Source organism: Pteropus medius, unplaced genomic scaffold, assembly GCF_902729225.1.
Source record: "Pteropus medius unplaced genomic scaffold, Ma_sr-lr_union100, whole genome shotgun sequence".
NCBI classification, from domain to species: domain Eukaryota; kingdom Metazoa; phylum Chordata; class Mammalia; order Chiroptera; family Pteropodidae; genus Pteropus; species Pteropus medius.
In genome coordinates, this window is record NW_024349225.1 from 321,917 (window position 1) to 345,557 (window position 23,641).

Consider the following 23,641-nt stretch of genomic DNA (forward strand, 5'->3'; position numbering starts at 1 on the left):
AAATAGAGTGGAGTCATACTCTCCAGTTTATTTTCTAAAGTCAAAGAGTAGGGCGAAAATTGCATATGACCACGATTACTCTTGAAAATGCCTTAACATCACCTGTAAGGTGCAGCCCTGTGCCGGGGCTGCCATGCATCTCTCAGTAAGCCCACCTCAACCTCCAGGGAGAGAAAAGATGCTGATACTTTATAGAACATCAGCTGAACTAACTGGCTGACATGCAGAGGCCAAGTCTACCTAAAGTACACAACTTTAAACACCGGAATCACCTTTCGTGGGATGAGATGCAACACAAGGCCTTCAGTCCTGAAGGCACAGAAGGAAGAGCAGACTCCGTTCTCCCATCTCACACTCACTCTGGGGCTCATGCTCACTGAAGGGAATGGCAAGTGAACTCAATTTAAATTATGCTTCCTTCTCTCTCCCTTTTGTGCCAAACAAATGAGTGGAATCTGGACAAGTTAAACACACAGTTTAATGAAGCTTAAAACCTCTGTAGCAAAATATAAATACAAGGAATTATTTTAGTGATACACCTACCCAATCCGTGTTCTGTGTCATGAGGAAATCCACACTGTTCAGTATACAAAGCTTCCAGTATGGAAAACCTTTCATTTACGCCATTAGCTTGGGCACACGTGCAGAGAAGGCCTCTGCTGGCATGCTCCTGGTCAGAGCTACTGCCTTGAGTTGAGTTGTGTTCCCCGTAGTGGAAGGACTGGCATAGAGCTATTCACAGTCTTTCATCTCAATTTTCTTATGCCAAATGATGGGGTAGGAGCTAGACCTCCTGGCTGAAAAAGTGAGATGGAGCAAGGTAACGTCTCTAGCATAAAAGTTACAGGAACAACCCTCTCGGATCTGTAGATGCCCAGAGCTAATCTCTCAAATCAGCATCTGCGACGCAACAGTCCTCTCGGGTGCCTGCTTCAACATGCCAGACTGAAAACAATGCCCCAGCTACTTCCAGATAAAAGCAGCATGTGTCCTGCTTTCCAGAGCAAAACCTATCACTCTGAATGCCACCACGTCCTCATATGCCATCTGGGCCATTTTGGAAACGTTCTACTGAACCTATAACCTACCATTTAATACTATATATAAAGAACAGGATTCTTTACAAACAAAATAGCGTTTTTAAAAACAAACAAACAAAAAAAGCACTCTCTGACACCTCTGCAGCCCTGTTACAGCCATATGCTCTACTTTCCATATTTCTAATATTGCTAATCTCCATTCTCCCAAGAGAAAAGCAAGTTTTGTACTTACATGTGGCTATTGACCTAAAACTTCATTAAACATACTTCGTGGAAGTAATTGTAGCCAAAACAAATACAAATTAACAATGCACTGTGACTATTAATACCATCTCTGATAAAAAAACTGAGGTCACCAGGAGAACAAAATTTTATTCAGAAACTCTTAATTGGGTACCTGCTGGTATTACCTACTGTGCTAGGTGCTGTGGGAGATAGAGACAAGGAAGAAATGGACAGAGTATCTGTCCCACCTCTTCCCCTAAGAAGTTGTAAAGTCTACAAGTGTGTAAGCCAGCAACTCGCCATAAGTAAATCAACACTAAAACACTAATCTTGGCAGAAAAAAAGATCAAGAAGACTTGATTGGTTAGTGACAAGTTCAAATGTTCCTGTGAGGAACAGTCTAACTCATCAATCCATACCATTTATCCCAACACACACGATGGCTTTAAGTAACGACATTTAGCTCGTGGGAGAGAAGAAAACCCGAGACAGCAACAGAGGAAGAGGAGATATTTTACTATGACAAGCACATTAAGATATGGTTCAGAATGGCCTGAATACTCACTGTTCTTCTTGTACATCAAAATTTCAAAGGAATTCATCTCATAGTTCTCAAACGTTTGCCGCACCTTTTCGATTGTATCTTTATCGGTCAGCTCCCCATACATAAAACTGCAAATCAACCAAAGAGCTCCAGTTAGGTTAACGAATATTAATTATGCTACCAGAATATGTTCAGTATCTGTCTATACCTAGAACTGTGCTATGTGGAATGAACACACACACACACAGGCACACACACCACACACACACACACAGAAAAGCATTCAAAAAGGAGGTTACACTAATCAACTGGCGATCAGACACCATCTGCCCCCAAAACAGTCCTAATAAAGAGGGGTACACTAGAAAGCAGTGAATCAGGCGTGTGAAATGCAAAAAAATTACAGAATACAAGAATAGTCACAGAGAGCACTTTAATCACAGTGGCCACCGTGGCAGAGGCCTCCCAGAGGCCAGAACAAATAAGATCAAAAAAGAGCAGGTGGATATGGAGCTGAAAAAAGAAAAACGGGTACATTCAAGGCCAGGCATGGTGGGCATGCCAAAGGCACAGGGTGAGGCCAGGGATTGAGGCCTCTGGAACCTGAATGTGTGGATTCAGTCTAATGTATGTGAACATGAAAATGAGGGAAAATCTGCATGAATAACTTTGCCTGAGAAAGGAGGGTGAGGCTTTGAAGGGCCAGACTGCGTGGAGAACAACACCTAAACCAAACACTTGTGAAGAGAGTAATTTAAACTTTTATCTAAGGAAAAGGAACTCTTCTTAGGAAAGATGCCGTAAATTTGAATGCCACTTTTTTCCTTCTAATCTCCAACAAAATAAACAAAAATAAAATCTTTTAAAGTCTTAATTCAAGCTCTCCAAAGAGAGAGATTTTAATTTGATGATGCTCCTATAACGTTAAGACAGAGCGAAAAAAGAATGCTCAAAGATTCAGTCACTGTCTGACTCTTTTTCTGTAATTTTTCCCCACCAAAAAAAAAAAAAAGAACCAAAAAGAAGAAAGAGAAAAAAAGAAGAAGAAAAGCATTGAAAAAAATTGAGATGACAAAATCCTACAAATTCTTACTAATACACTTCCCTACTACTCATGTTTGGAGAAAAGCTGACTAAGGAGGGAAAAAAAAAATTAGAGAAAACTCTGGAGAGTAAAGCTCCTACCCACTAGTATTAGCTCTCGATAGAGGCAGGAAACTGCTGGGCCCCACACTGAAAATCATCTGAAAATCGAGATTTGTTCCTCTAGGAACAAGACACACCCTCAACTAGTCAGAGTGAAGGATGGCACAGGACACTAACAAAAGGCAAGAGGAAAAAACTCATCTCTCAATGGGGCTGGAAAAGACAGTTCTCTGAAAAAGGCTCCTCATGGGCCCAGTGAGCATCTCCCCTGCCCAGCCCAGGCCTCAGGTGACAATAAGAAGAACAGCACTACTCAGTCCTCAAGTCTTAGGTAATGTAGAACAGAGGCATGGGATCCTAAACAGTATACTCTGCATCTTCTACAACTATGCCTGCCAAATGCAATCTAACTTTTTCTTGATGACTTCAATCACAGAATCATAGAATTTCAGAGCTAAAAAGAACCTGAGAGGTTATCAAGTGCAATTCCTGAACCACCGGCTCAAGTGCCATGCTTAGCTTGATACTGGAACAGCCCAGGGCTTACTGCAGGCTTCCGATTTCCAAGAAAAGGGCCCTAGATGTTTACTTTTTATGAATTCTCTGGCACTTCTATTATTATGTCCCTTTCCAGCCCACTGAGAGCTGTTATTGTCTACGGTTCCTCTGCGCCTATCTCATGTAGCATTCCGCCTTTGGGTTGTGCTCTTCACCTATAAACCAGGAAAGAAATAACCAAGCTTGTTGAATTATCTTTTAAAAGAAGAATAGATCAAGGCTAAATCAGCCCTGCCTGAAAATAAGAGATTTTCTCCTAGGAGGTTAAAAACTTAAGCTCTATGATCATTTTATTTAGCTGGTTGCTCAGAGGCCTTTTTAGCTTCCTCCCACATTCTCGGAGTTAGTTTGCTAAATAAGTGACCTCCATTTAAGTGATGTGATGGTATATATGCTGGCAATTTCCTTCACAAGATAAAACAAATGGCTGTAAAATAGAGCCTTCAAATAAGAGAAGTGCCATAATGACAGGCAGCTTTCATTCAACTTATGTACTTTTCAAGCTGTAGTTTACTGGTAGGTGTTATAGTCCCTTTTCCTAGACTTTAGATTTCAGATGCCTCCAAGGCAAGAATTAAGCAAAAAAGGCTCCTAAGCTATGAGAAATATAGCTAGCACTACATATGCTTACTTTATTTCTTGAGAGGGACACCTTCAGAGAATTTAAAAAGTTTCTTAGAATTGTACATAAAAGAAAAGTTGGCTAAGTTAGCAAATTTTTCTGATTTTCTTCCCGTAAATGTGCATATATAGATGTAGATGCAGATATAGACACTTAAGAGGACAAAGCATACCAAGAATATGAGAATTCTATTGTACTACTTAAGAGCCATAATTTCTAAACCTTTGAACAGAGGGGGGAAATCTTAAACTTTCTATTTCCCAGTCCCTAAATTCTAAAATTTAAGAAAATAGTATATTCAAAACATTTCATACTTTGCACCAATCTAGTTACTTGGCTGACTTAATAGCATGAAAATGCAGCTTCTAAAAACCAAAGATGATGCCTGGGGCAGACAAGTTTTTCCGCCTTTCATAGATGAGTTTATTTGTTGATTTGGCAGCATTGGGAAAATGATGCTGCTTCATGCAAACATACTGAAGACAGAAGACTCTGAAGAAAGACGGGAATGAGAGCAGCCAAAGGCAGAGCTGAGCCAAGACTCTGACAGGGCCCCGAAGGCAAGGTCTGCAGCGTGTTCCACTCCACACCTTGAAGACGCTTTCAAAGAGCTGTCCTAACACCAAGGCCCAAGGGTGCTTGCTGCTGGTCAGAAACCCCGTCAAATACACAAGCGACACTGCGAGCACCATTTGCTGCAGCTTCTGAGTCAGGGATCAGAGAGAGGTGTAAGAAAAATTAGAAGGCAACAAAATATTGGTTCTCTTCTGTTTTCCCAATGAAATGTTCTATGAACAAAGTCCTTGTCTCCAACACTGTAGCTATTCTTCTAAAACAACCATAAATCTTAAAATTAATTTAATCATATAAATTTGACTTAATTATATTTAATCTTCTAACTTTCGTGTTAAATTTTATCTCATACTTCATAAACTCCTGAGTTCACATTTTTATAGATAAAATGATTTTCCTGAGTTTTTCTACAGTTTCCTGCCACCTCACTGCAAGTTCATCGGTGGTGGGAACCATGTTTTAAGTCTTTGATTTTCTCCGCACAGTGTGTGAACTGGAGGTAGTATCATCATAAACATTCCTGAATACACACTGAATGGGAGGAAGGCGATTCTCACACTAAGTAAGCCACTTTCTTTTTCTAGAGATACCGCAATGGATTGTCCAACAGAACAGCCCCGATCATAAATACCTGCAGGTACTGCTTTTTTGCATCACTTCCGCCCTGTGATAGCCAGACAACTTGCAAAATCCATCATTGCTGTACACGATAGGCCAGTCCACTATCTGGGCATTCCCCAACACGAAATTCGTATCTGTTTAAAAAAAGAAGGAGGAGGAGGAGGAGAAAAAAAGGGCCCATGAGGCAAGACATTAGTTGAGATTCAATGAGGACATACATAATATCAACCAAGCCAGGTTGATATTTTGCTTCCCTCCATAACAATCTCTTGAACAGGAAAATGGCTCTTCGAGGAATATCAAAAAAACCACTGCTTTAGAGTAAATATGTTGAATGTAAATGCTTAGGTTACCACCCCCAAGACTGATGAATCCTGAAGAAATCCAGTGATTCCCATGAGACATATTTTAGTCTGCATTTTTCATCTCAATGAAAGTTATTCTGGTAATATGGGGCAAGAGAGAACCCAAAGTCATTTCTTCTGGGCTCCATCCAGCACCTTAGGCTTGTCAGTCTTTTGGCCAGAAGCTACAAATTGACCTTGTTGACCCTGATTAGCATTTGCCCATCTTAGGAGGAGAAGGCCTTCCTAAAGAGGAAGAGGAAGGGAACAGCTGAGTGCCTCTTGGAACACTCATACCAAAGAGAGCCCTCCACTTGGCAAGGAAGTGACTAGCTCCTCTTAATACTAGAGCTTTGTAGAGCCTGATCGAGATGCTCGTAATGTCAAAAACCTTCTTGCTGATTTTGAGATTCTGTAGCCACATGTCTGAGCTCTTTCACAGAGCACCAGCTCACCATTCGTTTCTGTTGCAGAGATTAAGTAGGCCAAATAAATTGGCTGCTTAGTGTGTTCTCACCACTTTCCACAGTTTTGAAGATCAAAAGTCTTTGATACTTTTTATACTAAGGAAATCAACTGTCTGTCTTTTCTTTCAAGACCTTAAATTAAGCAAATAACACCAGAACTAAAATGTAATCATTATTTTAGCTTGGCCGTCTCCTCTGCACAGAATAGTCACCCGTTTTGAAAAGGAATAAAAGAAAGGAAGGGAGGAAGGAAGGGAGAGAGAGATAACAGGCACATACCCTTCCATACCCTTTTCTTGTTGTAAGCTGTATGGGGTTTTGTTTATATATGTATACTACGTAGAGTGAAATAATGGTCACGAATAATGTCCTCATTTAATTGGGAGGTTAATTTTGTTCTAGTGTAGCATTTACAATTTATTCACAATATAAGTAACCATCCCTTTGTGTGGGGAGGAGTAGAGGAGGGAGAAAAAGGAGGAATAACTAAATATGGTAATCTGTTCTTGAGAATGCCTTGATCTATTTAAAAGCAACATAAACACAACTTTCATGAAGTTAATCTATAAACTTGCTAATTTTATAAACATGCTTTCATGAAAATCTACAACCAGTTCTTCCCTCTGTCTCTCCCAAATATAGGCATACCTCAGAGGTATTATGGGTTCGGTTCCAGACCACCACAATAAAGTGAATGTCACAATAAAATGAGTCATGAGTTTTTTAGTTTCCCAGTACCTGTAAAAGTTATATTTACACTGTAATGTAGTCTATTAAGTATGCAACAGCATTATGTCTAACAAAAAAACAATGTACACACCTTAAATAAGATACTTTATTTCTAAAAAACGCTACCATCTGAGCCTTCAGTTAGTCTTTATCTTTTTGCTGGTGGAGGGTCTTGCCTCGATATTGATGGCTGCTCACTGATCAGGTTGGTGGTTGCTGAAGGTTGGGGTGGCTGTGGCGATTTCTAAAATAAGGCAATAATGAAGTTTGCTGCATCAACTGACTCTTCTTTTCATGAACAATTTCTCTGTAACATGCGATGTTATCTGATAGCATTTTACCCCCAGTAGAACTTCTTTCAAACTTGTAGTCAAACTCTCAAACTCTACCACTGCTTTATCGACTATATGTATTTGATATTCTAAATCCTTTCTTGTCGTTTCAACTGTCTTCACAGCATCTTCACCAGGAGTAGATTCCATGTCAAGAAACTACTTTCTCCATAAGAAGCAACTCCTCATCTGCTAAAGTTTTGTCTTGAGATTGCAACAATTCAGTCACAACTTTAGGCTCTATTTTCTAATTCTAGTTGTCTTGCTCCTTCCATCATATCTGCAGTTACTTCCTCCACTGAAGTCGTCATCCATGAAGGCTGAAATCAACTTCTTCCAAACTGCTATTAATGTTGATATTTTGACCTCTTTCCATGAATCATGAATGTTCTCAATGGCATCCAGAATGGTGAATCTTTCCACAAGGTTTGCAATTTACATTGCCCTGATCTATCAGAGGAATCAGTACTAGAGTGGTTATCACATTACAAAATGTATTTTTTTTTAAATGCCTACAGCACCTGGTCTTCCTAGGTGGTCTCCCATCCAAGTATTAACCAGGCCCGACCCCGCTTAGCTTCCGAGATCAGACGAGATCAGGCATGTTCAGGGTGGCATGGCCATAGATTCAAAATGTATTTCTTAAATAACAAGACTTGTAGTCAAAATTACTCTTTGATCCACGGATTGCAGAATGGATGCTGTGTTAGCAGGCATGAAAACAACATCAATCTCATCGTACATCTCCATCAGAGCTCTCGGGTGACCAGGTACATTGTCATTGAGCGGTAATATTTTGAAAGGAATCTTTTTTTCTGAGCGGTAGGTCTCAACAGTGGACTTAATATATTCAGTAAACCATGGACCACATAGCAGACCGATGTAGATAGACAAAGAGAAGCCAGAAAAGAGATGATGAGGCTAAAGACCAGACAAGGAAGGGTCTTCAGGCTTAAGGTCTTTGAGTTTGTTCTGGAGACAGAATAACCCTTCATGTAGGTCTTCTCTCCTTGAATAAACTCACATTTCTTGAACTGAGCAACTAAGCCTTAAAAAGAAGTGCAAAAATCACTAAATTACGCCTAAGTGTATATAAAGTCTAGTCAGTTTAACTATTTCTCTTGACTCCTAAGGCTATAATTAATTTCTCTAAGAAGATCTAGAGTAGGAGGGAAAAAAATGAGTGAACTTTTTCACGGCTAATGCCCCACTGAGATTATGTGCTAAGAAGGAAGAACAGCCAGTTATAAATAATGGTTTAGCTACCTGTGTTTATTTTCTTTCCTATCCTATGCTTCACTAAAATAAAAGTAAATAAATGAGAAAGGTAAAAATCCACACACACACATACACACAAAATAAGAATATAGTAAAAAATCAACAGAAAAAAATGACTACGGAAAAAGCAGAAAAAATATGGGAAGCAAAGAAGAACTTTTTAAAAAAATCCCTAATGGGAGTGGCTCCATAGTGTGGGGGTTAGCACGTCTGCTTTACATGCAGAAGGTCCTGGGTTCACGCCCCAGGTGGAGCCACGGACCATACATACCCCAGGTGCGCCAGGCCCTCGGTACACCTCGCCTCAGGTGCACACCAAGCATGTGAGAGGAGACACCCCACCTTCAGAGATCCAGTTCTTAAGGGGAAAAAGGCAACATCCATAGGTCAGTAGTGGAAGTGGCGACGCAGGGGATTAAAGAGGAGAAAAAAAATCTCTAATTAGCATACTTGAAGAAATTCAAGAGATATTGCATCCATAAAGCAAAACTAGGATGAAATGGGTAAAAAAAATCATAAGAGAATAAAACAAAAATTCCTTCAAATTGAAAGGGAGTAATAATTAAAAATTCAACATTAATAAAGTCTCACAGACTGTAAGATAGAAAGAGAAAGAGACAAGATACATAAGAAAAAAATAAGACACAGAGGATCAATCCAAGAGGAAGAAAGACACGCATCCTAATAGGAACAACACAATGAACAACATGAGAAAAGGCCAGAAGACTTTAAAAATTAAAACGATTAAGCGTAAGGGTAGAATAACGATATTTGCAGGTATGCAAAGAGCTAAGAAATTTATGTCCATATACCCTTTCTTAGGAAGTTACTCGAGGCAAAACTGAGGGAATAAAAGCAAGAAAGAAGACAACATGGGGACGAGGGAAAAAGTGGCTCCAAACGTAGAAAGCAGGGAAGAAAACTAATAGAGAGCATTCAGTACGGAATGGTTCAGAGAACGGAAGTTGCCGAAGAGAGTTATCTAGGGATAAATAACATAGAAATTCAGTAAAGATATTTAATTTGGGGGGCAGGAGAGGAAATTAGAAGCATCAAAAAAAAGCTGTGCAAGAGGGGAAAGCAGAATATGGCATGTCACATTATTGTCATAATAATGTAAACACCGTAAAATTTCCAGTTTTTAAAACTAACATATACTCAAAGCATGGAATATTTCATTATAAGTATCTGAATATAACCTCATCGATTCTGACACTATAAAGATACAAATGATAAGCTTAGAGAGAGAAAAGAGAACAATCATGAGATGGTATCTAGAGCTGATATAATAAAAGCAAAGGTATTAATAATTTAAAATTGCAAAAATAACCATTAAAGGAGCACTATAATCATAAGAGGAGGGAGTAGAAAGTAAGTAAAGTGAGCTAAAAACAGCTAAATTAACAGAAGTGACAAGATAATGTCTAAAATTGATAAATCTAGAAATAGTTGTGATGCATGTTATTTAGAGATGTGGAAGAAACTATAAGAAGAGAAACAGCTAAAATTAGAACATGTGGCCTCTGGTAAGCAGGATGGGCAAAGGGACAAAGGATAGTTGTTTTTCTTTATAAGCTCTTCGGTTTGATTACTTTAACCATGAGAATATATTACTTTGATAAAAATAAGTACACTATTAATTTTTAATGAATGTAATCAGAAAAGATTAAGTTATTGATTAAATTTCTCATTACTAAGAAATGAAAGCAGGATATATTTCAAGCTCCAGATATCACCGTAATTTCTCATAAAAAGTATTCTGGTCATCCTTTAAATGTATTCACCATTCCTCAAGCATTCCCACTGTCCCAGGGGTGCCTATTCACCTACAGTCTCATCTGGGAAAAACCAAGTCCACTAGCATCTTCACTGTCTCTAGAAAGGAAACAGAAAAATAGAAAGTGCCATACGCTTGGAATCATTGGCCTAATGACTATCCACTCGGAGGATTTCTCATCATAGAATTTAAAATCGCAAAATAGTTTTCACTACTAACCCACGCAAAGAGAATAGCTTCCGGCAAACAAGGTTCTCACTGTGTGATAGAAGGTCTAGGTATTCTCTCTTTGGCCAAGGACTTGAGTAAACGGAAGGAAGAATTCTAATCTTAGTCAGAAGACCATCTACCTCCAACAGGAAAGAAATTCCTCCCCCCTCCGCTGCCCTAGCACATACGCGTGTACCCAGCTCTGGCTGGCTGAAAAAGAACATGTTCTGGATTATCTTCAGTTTATAAACTACAAATAAAGGACTAGAAATTACCTTCCAAAACACAATGTTATAGGTTGGGGACTACCCATACAAATACCTCACATATATCGTCAAAACTAAGGGATTCCACATAAGCTATATTCCAAGTATTAATGAGGATAGGTGCCATTTATTGACATTTGCTCTGTGTCAGGCTCTGTACTACGTACTTTATCATATATTAAGGTAGAGTTTTTGACCTTTACAACAGTCTTCGTGAGGCAGTATTACTTTCCTGAATGAAGTATCATGGATTTCATTTTGCTCATGAAGAAACTGAGCTTCTGAGGACACAGTCATTTATAGCAGGTTAGAGTTGGGATTTAAATGTGGGTCTGACTTCAAAATCCATGCTTTTAATCATTATATTACATAGTTTCCTTCTTATTCCGTTAAATACTAAAATCAGACTATTTCTATAAAAATCTTTGTAACACCTAAGATTTATGTGCCTTTCTATAAAAACATTAAGTATAATAAGACCTTTAATTAACAAGTCAACATTAACACTATCGTCATCATATATTATGATTCTACCTTGTGACACAATGATGCCCTCAGGAAATATTGACATGGGTAGAAGTAATGGTTTCTCCTCTAAATGCTTGGGCTCTCCTGTCAGTCTTTGCAATGTTTTGTCTCTTCCCTCACTTGCAAACTATCATCTCTTACTTCTTAAAACTTAGTGTGCTGACCTATTTCTATAACAATCCTGCTTCCACAGAATAATAGAAGAGGAGGAGGGACAGGAGAAGGGACAGAAGAGAGGAGACTTTGTGCCTGGATCCTCATTTGAGACTCGGGTTGGAGAGAACACCATACCACACTGGTGACTCAAAGGTGCTACACAGCAAATCTGGCCCGTGTTAGCACTACTGAGCCTCCCTCAGCACCCATGGGGTCTGCAAAGAATTCAGAAGTTCCCTGCCCCACTGCTGCTGAAGTTGCATGAGCAAATGGTTATCACAGTGAAGTGAGGTGACAAAGGCAATGTTTTGTCAAACTGTCCAAGCCTAAGATCAACTTGGGGGTTTAGGCAAATAAAAGAGCTGAGCTGCAAGGCCAGTGAGAGCCTAGATTAGATCAAGTTACATACAGAGAGAGACAGAGAGACAGAGACAGAGAGAGAGAGACAGAGAGAGAGAGAGAGAGACAGAGAGAGAGAGAGAGAGAGAGAATGTGTTAGGTTGGAGCAGGGCAGCAAGTTCTGTTCAATCCAAAGACCAGCTGTAAACTTGAGCCCCACAGAAAAGCTGATCACCCAATGACCAGCATACCTGGGGTCAATGCCAGAGACCCAAGAAACTAGAGAGGAAAAATAAGGCCCCAGAGGTCATGTAAGTGATTACCTCCACCCACACACCATCTTGGAGAGAAGCAATGCGATAGGAAGAATTGGCATCTGAACACAAGAGAGAGATTGAATTACCCAAAAAGACAACTTAAACTGAAAAAGATTGAGATAGCACTACTGAGAAGTTTGGGGTCTCCCCTAACAAGTCTTCCCTTGCAGTTCAGTGAGCTGGTAGCTTCTAAGGGAGAGAAGATTTGTTAAATAAAATAAAGAAGTGAATCTAGGTAGATTGAGTCAATTTGCCACCATGCCTTCAGCAATATGTCTGCCATAACAATAGACAAGCTCAGAAAGTGGGAATCTTCTGAAAAAAAGTACATAAGTTCAGGTGCAAGGACTCGTAACAGCAACTTTGCTTAGGCAAGGCATCTTAACTCCTCCAGGTGGTTGGCTACATTTCTTCCGGTTAAGAATGCCAAATAGAGGGCTCTAGCGAAGTGAAACAGACTTTCTAGCCAAATGGAGCGACGTGTGTTCCAAACATCCAAACATAAACTACTCTGGGATTACTTAGTATTTCCAGACTCAGTAAATGAAAACTTATTTTGAAGCCAAGCAAAACTGAATTAGGGAAGTAACGCACTGCATGGACAAATCTCCCAAGACTGCATCAATATTGGCCTGATCTGGATACAAGATATTGGAGAGTTTAAACTGAGAAATGTTAGGATATCTGCCATTCTTCATTGATGAAGAAGACATCATCATCACCATCATCATCATGAACAATATGCATTAATAGTCACTAGATCATTACCCCATGAGGTCAACAGGCACTAGTATTAACCCACTTTTGTAATTATTGAAAGAGGGCTTAGCAAATTGAAGGACATTTTTCTTATGTCATGCAACTAGTAAAGCTGTGACTATTAGTCACAGCTGTACTTAGTCAGAGTTCTCCAGAAAAACAGAACCAGTAGGAGATATGTACGTAAAGAGATTTATTATAAGGAATCGGCTCACGTGATTATGAAGGCTGACAAGTCCCCCACACTGCAGTTGGCAAGAGAGCAAATGGTATAGATCAAATTTCAGTCTGAAGGCATGAGAATCAGAAGAGCCGATGGTGCAAATTTCAGTCCAAAGGCTGTCAGGCTTGAGACCCAGAAAGAGCCAATGTTTCAGTTCAAACCCAGGAAAAAGAACAATGTCCCAGCTCAAAATCAATCAGGCAGGAGGGACTCCCTCTTATTCATGGGAGGGTCAGTCTTTTTATTCTATTCAGGCCTTTTTAACCGATTAAGCCCCACCCCATTCCCAATTAGGGAGGGCAATCTTCTTTACTAAGTCTACCAATTTAAATGCTAAATGCATTTAAAAACATGCTCACAGAAACACCCAGAATAATGTTTGACCAAGTATCTGGGGCACCCCATAACCCAGCCAAGTTGACACATAAAATTAACCATCACAAACACCAAAACCAATGCTCCTAACCGCATCGCGTTCTGCAGCAATCTTTTACAGAATCAGAGGACCACACCTCGCAAATTCCACAACCCCCTCAAGGTGGCACACTTGGACTCCAGGTTTGGCAGAACAGAGTACGTCTCTAAAGCTCTATTTCAATAAAGAGTTTTTACGAGGTCAGCACTTATCCTTCTACACCTGAAGTTTCCACTGAGAGAAAGTGGTGCCTATCCACCCCCAGAAAGAAGTAAAAGTAATCAATACTTTTGACCCCTTTTTTAATCCCTCTCACTTACACCTCCCTAGACTGATCAGCCACCAACAGGTATCTCAAGAGCAAAGGGAATCTACTCTGTGTGTCTTGGCCTCTCAAACATGCCTGTGCCCTAGTAGCTGAAGAGGGGGCTTCAGCTACTTGTCTCCTTGTGATACTCAGAATCCATTTGTGGCAGGCCTGCCAGCCCTCTGCTTTGTCAGCTCCAGCTTCTCAGCCTAGGAGTAGGCCATAGTTCATGACCCAGAAGCCAAAGTCTAGGCTTGGGGAGGATGGCACCATCATGTAATGAGTAATAAAGCTGATATTATATTGTGACCCTCACTGGACTCCTTCAGACAGTCTTAAATTGAGTAAAAACCTGGAGAAATGAGGATAAAGTGGGCTCCAACACATTAACAAAGATCAAAGCTCCAAGATCCCAAAGAGTAATGAGACATCTTCTACTTTGCTGCCTCATGGCACTGCCAAATGACACTGGCGAGAATCTCCATAAAATACCTACAGAGCAACAGGCAATACAATCCTTTCCAGAACACTGCTGGTGATTTGTAAATCTTCTTCACATTCTTTCTTCCTTTAAAAAATTTTAGAAGAGACTAACTCCTTACATGTCTCAGGCCCTCGAATCTGTGATAGCTGGTACAATCAAAGCATCACTATAAAGAGTTGAGTTGTTTATAAACACTGTAAACACTGGTAGGCCTCCTCAATAACTGTGCTTTCTTGGATTCATGCCTTTGTTTAGTCCTCTCCCCTTGAATCTGGTCAGGTCTGTGATTTGCTTTAACCAATAAACCGCAATAGAATAGATGCCATGTCAATCCCAGGCCTAAGCATTTTAATGGCAGCTTCTGGCAGCTCTGCCTCTGCACTCCTGGGAGCCATGAGCTGCCATGTGAGAACTCCAGTTATACTACTAGAGAGACCAGATGGACACTCCACAAGCAGAGGCCACCTAGTGAGAAAGAGGTCCTGAGATTATATGGATCAGCTCTAAGGAACCTAGTCGACAATGAAAACCAATGGAAGAATAAGGGGTAAAAGACGCCCTTCCCATTCCCCAGCAATCCTTAGCGTTCTCAGAGCATCATTTGAAAAAACAATGGGGACAACAAGTTGGCTTCTGGTGGCACTGTTGCCCTCAATGAGCTGTGTAGGTAAGTTTCTTCAGCTCTGTGGGTCTCAGTGGAGACAAAAGACCTTCGTGCTTCTGGCAGCACTAAAAGGTGACTCTCTAAGTAACTGGATTCCTAACAACAAATCAGATGCACCCACCCATGTGGAGTAATCAACCAGTCACTACCCTGAAAAGTAACTTCTCTAAATGGACCCTGTAAACCCTGGGCCACTTTAAGAATAGCAGAAATACCTTCTAAATTTATCTAAGTGGGAAGCGACACTCACATTTCAGGTGAACCATGTTATACTGGGCTTTTACTCAATGGGACTATTTGGGATTAGAGACGTGATATGATGCGCACTGTAAAATAAAAATGTATCATATTGTCAAGGGATTCCTCAGTAGAAATATATTACATCTTGGCATGTCCATCTATATACAGTAAATATCTGTGTCTTCGGAATCAGTAAAATCTAGGTAAGATATATGCTTTTGACTATATATAGCTTTTACAGGTAGAATGTGTAACTTCCGATCAACCAATGATCTTTTCTGAAAAACCAAGCCTGCATCCAAATTCAAAATTTCTGAACTGATCAAGTCCCTCCGACATCGTTCAGTAAGATTTGTGGATTCAACCTGGCTGCCCTTGCCATGATTTATTCATTGGCTCTCAACTCAAAGTTCCCTGTGTCTCCAGGTCTTTGATGCAAATTAGCCAGATTCTACTGCCTCCCTCTGATGCATTCTTTACCCTCTGAGGATCTTTAGCTGCACGAGTGCATGCAATTAAATGTACGGTTTCCTAAATTCAACCTTCTTCAGCCCACACAGTTTTCCTCCTTGAAGAATAAAACAAACATGTATCTAAAAATTGGAAAGACTTCCCTCCCCCACCACATAAACTTTTTTCAGCTGACGGGGCATGAGCCAAACTACACTGCAGTAGTCAGATGTGTGAAAATCATTCCAAACCTGCTATTTGCCCATAAAACATAGCCCAGAGATATTCTAAAAAGAAATTATTAGAAAATTGCTTTTCATCATAATTACCACAAATAACAAAGGAGAAACTAACTAAAGCAATGACTTAGAAAAGTGACTCAGTTTGAGCAATTACACAGATAAAAGCTACATTCAGCAAGCAGTTCACCCAAATTTATTGTTCTCTGCTGATACTGGTTATTTAGAAGGTTACAATAAATATTTCACAGTGTGCTTCTACTTACTTGAGATATTTTACTTAGAAGAGAACATGTCTTCATGACACTTTGCAATGTTATAGATTACTAAGGCTATCAGTGCTCTTACAAAAAGTAAATGTGAGTAAAAATTATTTTTTCCTTTCTTTGAAAATGAAAGAAAAATAATGATTGAGATAAATGATGAGAACAAGAAGTTTGTCTATAAGTGCTAGACCAGGAAACAATAGTTTGATTTGCCTGAACCTAAATAAAATCCATACCAGAAATTATTTAAAAAAAAAAAAGATAGATCAAGATTTGGTAATATTGGAGAGAATGAAGAGCATGGGATGAGAAAGAAGAAGCTAAGTCAATATGACATACTAAATGAAACATCTGAAATCTTAATATCAGCAAAAGTCACTTTGTGGCTCTATTGTGTTTTTCTATAGTAAAAATCCAGGAAAATCACTCTTCTAAATTGTCAAGGGCCCAATCTTTGCACAATACAAACTGAACTCCCTAGAGATTCAATAGTTATTTGCTTTGTCTCTGATTTTAATATCCTACAGAAATAGATTTTTGATTAAGTCAGTAAATTACAATGGGGAGAGAGATTTTAATTTCGAAAGCAAACTCAAACACTGCATTTACTGGATAGTTACTCCTAAGTACATGGTTTCCAAAACATGACCTCCATCTTCAGTCAGTGTCAAATTAAAGGATTTTAAAACAATAAAAACAGATAAATCTGTTTCACGAGAAGTATAAAAGAGAATGAGAATATACATGAAATTGTGTTAGAAATATAGGGATTTTTTTACTAGTCAATGATACTTAATAAAAAAGAGGTTGGTGACATGCCGAATTACTGCTAAGAAAAATTTATTTGTGTGATCACTTGCTAAAATATTTATTCCCAGAACCCCCCAAAAAAGATGACTCAAATTAAGCAATATGAAAATATTAAATGGTACTAGAAAAAAGACTTCTTAAGTAGTTTTACATTTGCTTTTTCTATTATTTTAAAACTCTCTTGGTAAATGGCTCAGTAAGGATAGCATATAGCACCAAGTGGACGGAAGAGAATCGCAGAGCAGCTCAGTTTAATACAACAGACATCTAAGTATCCACTTTATCCCAGACATGGCAGGCGTGCAGGGGACACGTCTGTCCATATGAAAGCTAGGGTCACCTTCCCCATCTAGGTTTATGTATCCTGCTCTACATAGCATGGAACTCCAAATCCTGCTCCCCGACCCAGGCCCCAGGCACAGGAGACTAGATCAGGAGTGGACGACTAGCCAAACAACCCATAGTCAGGGCTGGGCCAATTAGATTCCAGAACAAAAACTAAGACACAGAGTTAACAATGTACATGCTGGTGAGTAAATGGGGTCAGGGAGCAGCTACTGAGGCATGTGAGGGGGAGAAATGGACAGACACAGACAGACAGACAGACGCAGAATTGGTTAGATGGAGGCAGAGACTACAGGCAAAGACAGATAGCAAACAGGGGCAGACGGAGAGAGATGACAGACAGATAGTGACAAAGACAGCAGACAGAGACACAGACAGATGGGGAGACAGACAAAAGGCAGACAGCAATAGAGACAGACAACAGAGACAATCAGTGGCAAGAAGTAATAGGCAGAGATAGGCAGGAAGACAGTGGGAAAGGAGAGGAGAGACGGCGCCTGGGGAGAGGGGCGAGGCCAACGGAGTACAAGTGAAAGGGCACGAGCCAGGGCTGAAGAACGGGGCACCCAAGAGCAAGAAAGAGACCGATGGCCAGACCTAGAGAATGAGTGAGAGACAAAAGAGCACAGGACTGTGGCACAGAGTACAGGGGAGGGCAGCGAGGGAGACAGAGACCAAGAGCCAGAGAAAGACACAGGGAGAAGAAAACCAGAAAATCCAAAGAGAAGGCATTACTAGAGACAAGTGAGAGGCAGGCACTGGGAAGCTGGAGGAGAGAATGATAAAGTTAATTCGTATATAGGGACCCGCAAACAGAGGCTGCACCAGTGGCCAGCTCACATTTCAACTCCAAGCCTAAGTCAGTCCGCACTTACAAGGAACTACCTCACTGTCGAGGAAACCTGACACCAATCACAATCCTCCAGCTCGGGGTTAGCTAGCTTACCTTACCCTAGAGAACGGGGCCTGCTGGCCAGATCAGGAAATCCCTGACCTCCTAGCCAGTCACCAGTTTCTGTGTTGCTGCTTCTGAGGTTCTATAAAACTTACTCTTGCCCAAAATCCCTCGAGAAGAGTTCTTCACTGCCTGTGAGGCACCATGTGCCTCCAACCCATGAATCGTCTTCCCTTAAATAAAGGTCATCAAACTTGTACTAAATTGTTTCAGCTTTGTCATTTGACAAGAATAACGGAGAAAACTGGCACACTTGATGAAGTCAGCCAGAACACAATCCCTGGACTTTCCAGGTAGGTAGGAAAAGTATAAAGTGGAATTTCATTTGTCAGAAGGAGAATGATTAGAATTTAGGACCTCCTCTGTCTTTGAAAAGTATCAGCTATCATTTCAAAAAGGTGGATCGGGCACACACATTTATTCCTCATTCTTGAATGATAGCTGAAAAATTAAATGGAATATATCCACAGCAACAAAGAGAAGGGAGTTACCAGCAGGCATGAGCTCCAGTTCTGGAAGATAAAAATAGATAGAAGATGATATGCAGCAGAGGAAGCCACAATTTTAAAATTCCAGAGGGGTCTGGGTAAGGAGGGGGCTAATGGGCCCAGCAGGTCTCTGAAGAGACTCGAGACATTGAAATGCTGGCTACTACCTGAGGCAGGAATGGGACGTGAGCAAAAACTGGGAAACTAATTGAAAGTCTACAGAGAAAAAGTCCACTCACTCTCTCACACACACCCTACTCTATCCACACACACCCGCCACCAAGCATTTACCTCTCAAGTAAAAAAATGCATGGGGTTGTCTTGAAAGCAATTGTCCCCGAACCACAATGTCCATCAGAACTGCCTGCAGGGCTAGTAAAACAGAGATAACTGGGCCCCACCCTCAGGGTTTCTGATTCACTAGTTATGAAGTGAGCCTGAGAATTTGCCTTCCAAACAAGATCCTAGAAATTCTATCACAAGAAATTAACCAAAAGCAATTTACTTAATCTCTTTAAACCTCAGTTTCTACACCTGTAAAATGGGAATAATAAAAGTGCCCACAAAATAGAGTCATAGTGAAGATTAAAAATGATGCACATAAAATCTTTGGCATACTGCCAGGCATGCAAGTGAGAAAGCCTATTTAATGTGTTCAAGGTCATAATTATAACCAATAATTATAATTGGTGCTTAGAACTAGTATGAGCTGGCTTCTAATGTCTCTGATGAACTCCCAATTTACTATGGTCTTACTTGACTTCTGTGATTATGAAAGTGAAAAAAGATGGAAAAGAAATGTGAAAGTAGCTCATCAAGCCTGCAGGGGACCAACTCGCTGTGTTTAAAGCAAGGGCAGGTAAATGGCGCCTTCATCAGGCAGAACACAGGTGTTTTTTGCTATGTCGGAAGAAGCCCCTGCATGCACAACCCTTCACCAAGCTCCCCCCAATGATTGAAACTGGTCCGGACAAAAGGTTGAGAAAGTACTTCATCCAGAGAACAAGTAACTGGTTCTATTGGCAGAGTTCTGGCAAGAAAATAATGGTACTTAGATGGATAATTAGAGGATTGTTACTGACAAAGGCTTGGGTGAAGTATAGGCAGCGTGGTATGTTGGTAAACCAACTGGAATGGAGATAGACCTGATTTACAGCATTCGCCAATTTCTGAGGTGTAAAAACTCCCACCATGGCCAATTTCAAGCAACCAAGGTGAAGCCCGCTAACCAGAAATAAGACATGTGCATGATCAGATCTTGAGAAGTATGGCAGCCAGCTGCGGCCTGCCCCAAACACACCACTGAGGAAAACTCAGGGGTAGCGCAGCACCCCAGGATTAGTTAAGAGTTGGAAACTTTAAGCCGTTCAACCCTACCCAAACCCAAAGAAAGCGAGCTGGAGATGTAACCTTTAATCAAGGGAAAACAGACTATAACGTCCTTGCAGGGACAGGAGAATAAATACCAGGGCGTTCCCCTCCACTCCCTTCTCATGGTCGTATGCCCCACGACTAAGGCCAGCCTGGAGGCAGAAAGCAAGGGAGCCTATTAACATACTCCTCATGGGTCAGCCTCCTGGGATGCACAGAATGTTGGAGAAGAAAAGAGAATGGCTCTAAGCGGGCAAACAGAGATAGACAGTACACTGGTCATGCAGAGGCTCAAAGCACAACATTATTAATGATAGCCACATAGAACTCTAATCCACTCTATCCTTATCATGCCGAAACAAAAGTAAGAAAATAAAAACTTAAAAATCTATTTAGAGGAAATAAATATAGTCTTATCATTCAAATTAGCTCCATTTCATTTGCCATGGTTCTGAAGGTCTAGTCTAAAATATGCTTTCCCAATTCGCTCTTAATAGAAACCAAAGTTAAGCAATGTGTATCATCTTGCAAATGCTGACTCCAGCACTCTGAGAATGCCAGTGGAGGGTGGCGCTGCTATCGCTTTAAGGGAAGAAGGAGATGAGGAGAGGCCATTCCTCTTCTTTACTGAAGCATCTTATGTCACTGCAGAACCTTTCAACAGCTATGAGAAACAACAGTTTGGAAGCGCTCTCAGTTAATAATTACATTAATAATTACAGAATTGACTCAGTTAATTTCAGAATATATCAGCTTTATGCAACACAGGGCTAATCGAAAGAGTCGTCGCTTTAATTTACGTAATGAACCATCTTAGGATGAGTAAGCAAATTGATTCTGATTATTGGCATAACTCTATAACACCCAATCAGAAGAGTTTTAAGTAGTTTTGTCAATACCAGGAGTGCCTGACTGTTAGAACAGAGACCGTGAGAACGGAGGGAGATGCTGAAGTTGGCCAGACTGCAATCTGTTCAGCAAGACTGCACTTGCATAGAGAAACAGAGCATCAAACAAATTCCAGCATCTAGGATATACTGAAAACTCACAATGGGTGAACAACCCAAGACAGCATGCCAAAGAAGACAGGGCAATGAGATATCCCAGAGGAATGAGATTTTTTTAAGGAAACTTCCACCACACCAAAACAAAACTTCACACATTCTACAGCCTTCTTTAAATCAACTTAAGGGATCTGGTCATCCCACATTGAACCTCACAAAAGAAAAGATAGCTATAAAATCCAAGAATGATTTGGAGTGAGGAGTTCATAAGGGGGAAGTGTATAGCACATGTTGAGTCAGCATAACATCTCTTAAATCTTTGGGGGAGGTTTACAACGCATACTGGTCTTCAGCCTGGATTCCTCCGTGAGACTCGGCATTTCAAAAGTCTCACTCACTTTGGTATTCTCAGTCTCTAGCACGGTATCCGGCACACAAGAAGTGCACCATGTTTATGAAACTAAACCACAAGCTATCCTTTGCTCTGCATTTTAATTTATCTTTGATTTTTTATTCTTCCATGAAATCTGTGCCTTTTTAGTCATTTTGGCTTTTTTTTTTTCACTAAAATAAACATAAATCATTCACTTCCTAGTTCCTTCCACTTCCAGCTCTAATTCTTACATAATCTCTGTCCCCAAGGTTTACTGCTTCTCAATTTAAGAACATGAGTCTCTTAAACACACACACACCCTTTGCATGTGCCCTTTGCACACAATTCTAATTGTGCAAGTCTTTCACGTCATTTATCATCATGTGTGAGTGAGTTCACACTGTGAGAACATTCCAACGCACAGTAGATACTGATGCCTCCCAAAGGACAACAGCAAGTTTTGTTTTCATTTCATTTTGATCATGTGCTCACTACTAACATAACCCTAAATGGCACTGTTTTATTAGTTACTAGGTTCTCTGGGCAATATCATTATTCAAAAAGAAAAAAAAAAAGAGGAGAAAACACCAAGTATTGGCAAGGATGTGGACTGATGAGAACTTTCATACACTGCTGCTGGGAGTGTGAATTGACATGAACCCTTTGGAAGTGTTTGGCAGCCTCTACCTCAGTTAAACATGTGCATCCTAGACACAGACCCAATATGTGCCCACATGTCCCAAGAGACGCGCGCAAGAAAATTTGTAGCAGCATTAATAGTAAAAAACTTGAAACAACTCACATGTTGTTGGAGGTCATCAAGAGGGTATGACCTACCAGTTGACTCTTGAGCTGGACCCAAGTGATCGGAGTCTCCTCAGCCCCGCCCCTGACCTTAGAATGTAGGTTCTGCACCCTGTGCCCACAGTGGGAGCCATTTCAAGGACACAGCCTTGAGAGAGGAAGGTGTTGTTGAGACCATCTGGACAGACACATGAATGAACCAAGTTAAGGGCTCTATATAAACTTAAAATTCTGGCGGGCAGTGCAGAGATCTACCCATCTTGCATCTACTCAAGACAAGCCTTACATGTAAGCTCCCTTGTTTACTAAACCTACCACCAACCAATCTGGGGTGGTCTGCCTCTTTCTTCAGTCTCTCCTTGCCTTCCATGTTTGGGGCCCAGTTTGTGAACCAACACATATCCATCATCAGCAGAATGGATAAATGAAATGTACGTTATGGTCATACCATGAAGTATTACACAGCAGTGAAAATGGACCAACAGTACACACAACAACACGGATGAGTCTCCAGCTGACAGAAGAATACGTGCTGCATGGCTCCATGTATATAATGCTCAAAAAAAGAGGAAAATAAATGGTGGCGTCCAGGAATATAAAACGAGGTGGCAAAATTATGAGGAAACGCAAAAAATAACCACCATAAAATCAGGAGATGGCTCCCTTTGGAGAACAAGGGAGCTGGGATCAGGAAGGGTCCCGGGGGGCTTCTGGACAGCCGGCAAGATTCAATTTCTTGACATAGGTGGTGATAGCACAGTACTTACTTTATACAAATGTATAAAACTGTATAAAATTATTTTATGTGCTTTTCTATTGTAGTATTAAACTTTTTTAATATTTAAAAAAGGGAAGAAAACTCAATACAAGATAACTTGTCAAACTACAAAAAAAAAAATGGTTTTCATGTGGAAAAGGAGTGAGCTAGGTCAGGTTAGTTCCACAAGGCGGACCTCACATGAGTGGCAGCTATCAGAGGGCGGATTTGGGTGAGATCAAACAACACAACAACAATAAGAAAAGAAGGAAAGGGAGGAGGAGAAGAAGGGAAGAGAAGAGAAAAGTAGAAAAGAAAAAAAGAAAAGAAAAGAAAACCCAGTTCACAACTATAGTTGTCTGAAAATAGAACATTCCTTGTGAGAAAGTGAGTGTGCAATCACAGAAGCCATTCAAGCATGGGCTACATAGCCACTGGGAGGGATGCCCTGGAGAGGATTCCAACACTAGAGGAGGAATCGTAAAGAATGTCCCTTCAGACCTCGGATGCTGTGATTCGCTTTCTCACCAGTTACAGGTGTGGCCACTTAAAGAGAGAAACTAAAACAAAAACAAAATCATGGTCCAAATATCCTAAATGTATAAAACAGATGCT

The 23,641-nt window shown here is 40.4% G+C and overlaps 1 protein-coding gene and 1 pseudogene across 2 annotated transcripts in view; both read right to left on the reverse strand.

Annotated features, from left to right (window-relative positions):
* The window catches only part of KCNH1 (potassium voltage-gated channel subfamily H member 1), a 308,541-nt gene that overhangs the window by 279,896 nt on the left and 5,004 nt on the right, over positions 1–23,641 (reverse strand). For both annotated transcript variants that reach the window (XM_039881126.1, XM_039881125.1), the window contains exons 2-3: positions 5,340–5,463; positions 1,831–1,937 (exon numbers count right to left, since the gene is read on the reverse strand). In XM_039881126.1, coding sequence (XP_039737060.1) covers positions 1,831–1,937; positions 5,340–5,463 — 231 coding nt within the window. The remainder of the gene's footprint in view (positions 1–1,830; positions 1,938–5,339; positions 5,464–23,641) is intronic.
* On the reverse strand, positions 7,711–7,829 carry LOC120617820 (uncharacterized; annotated as a pseudogene).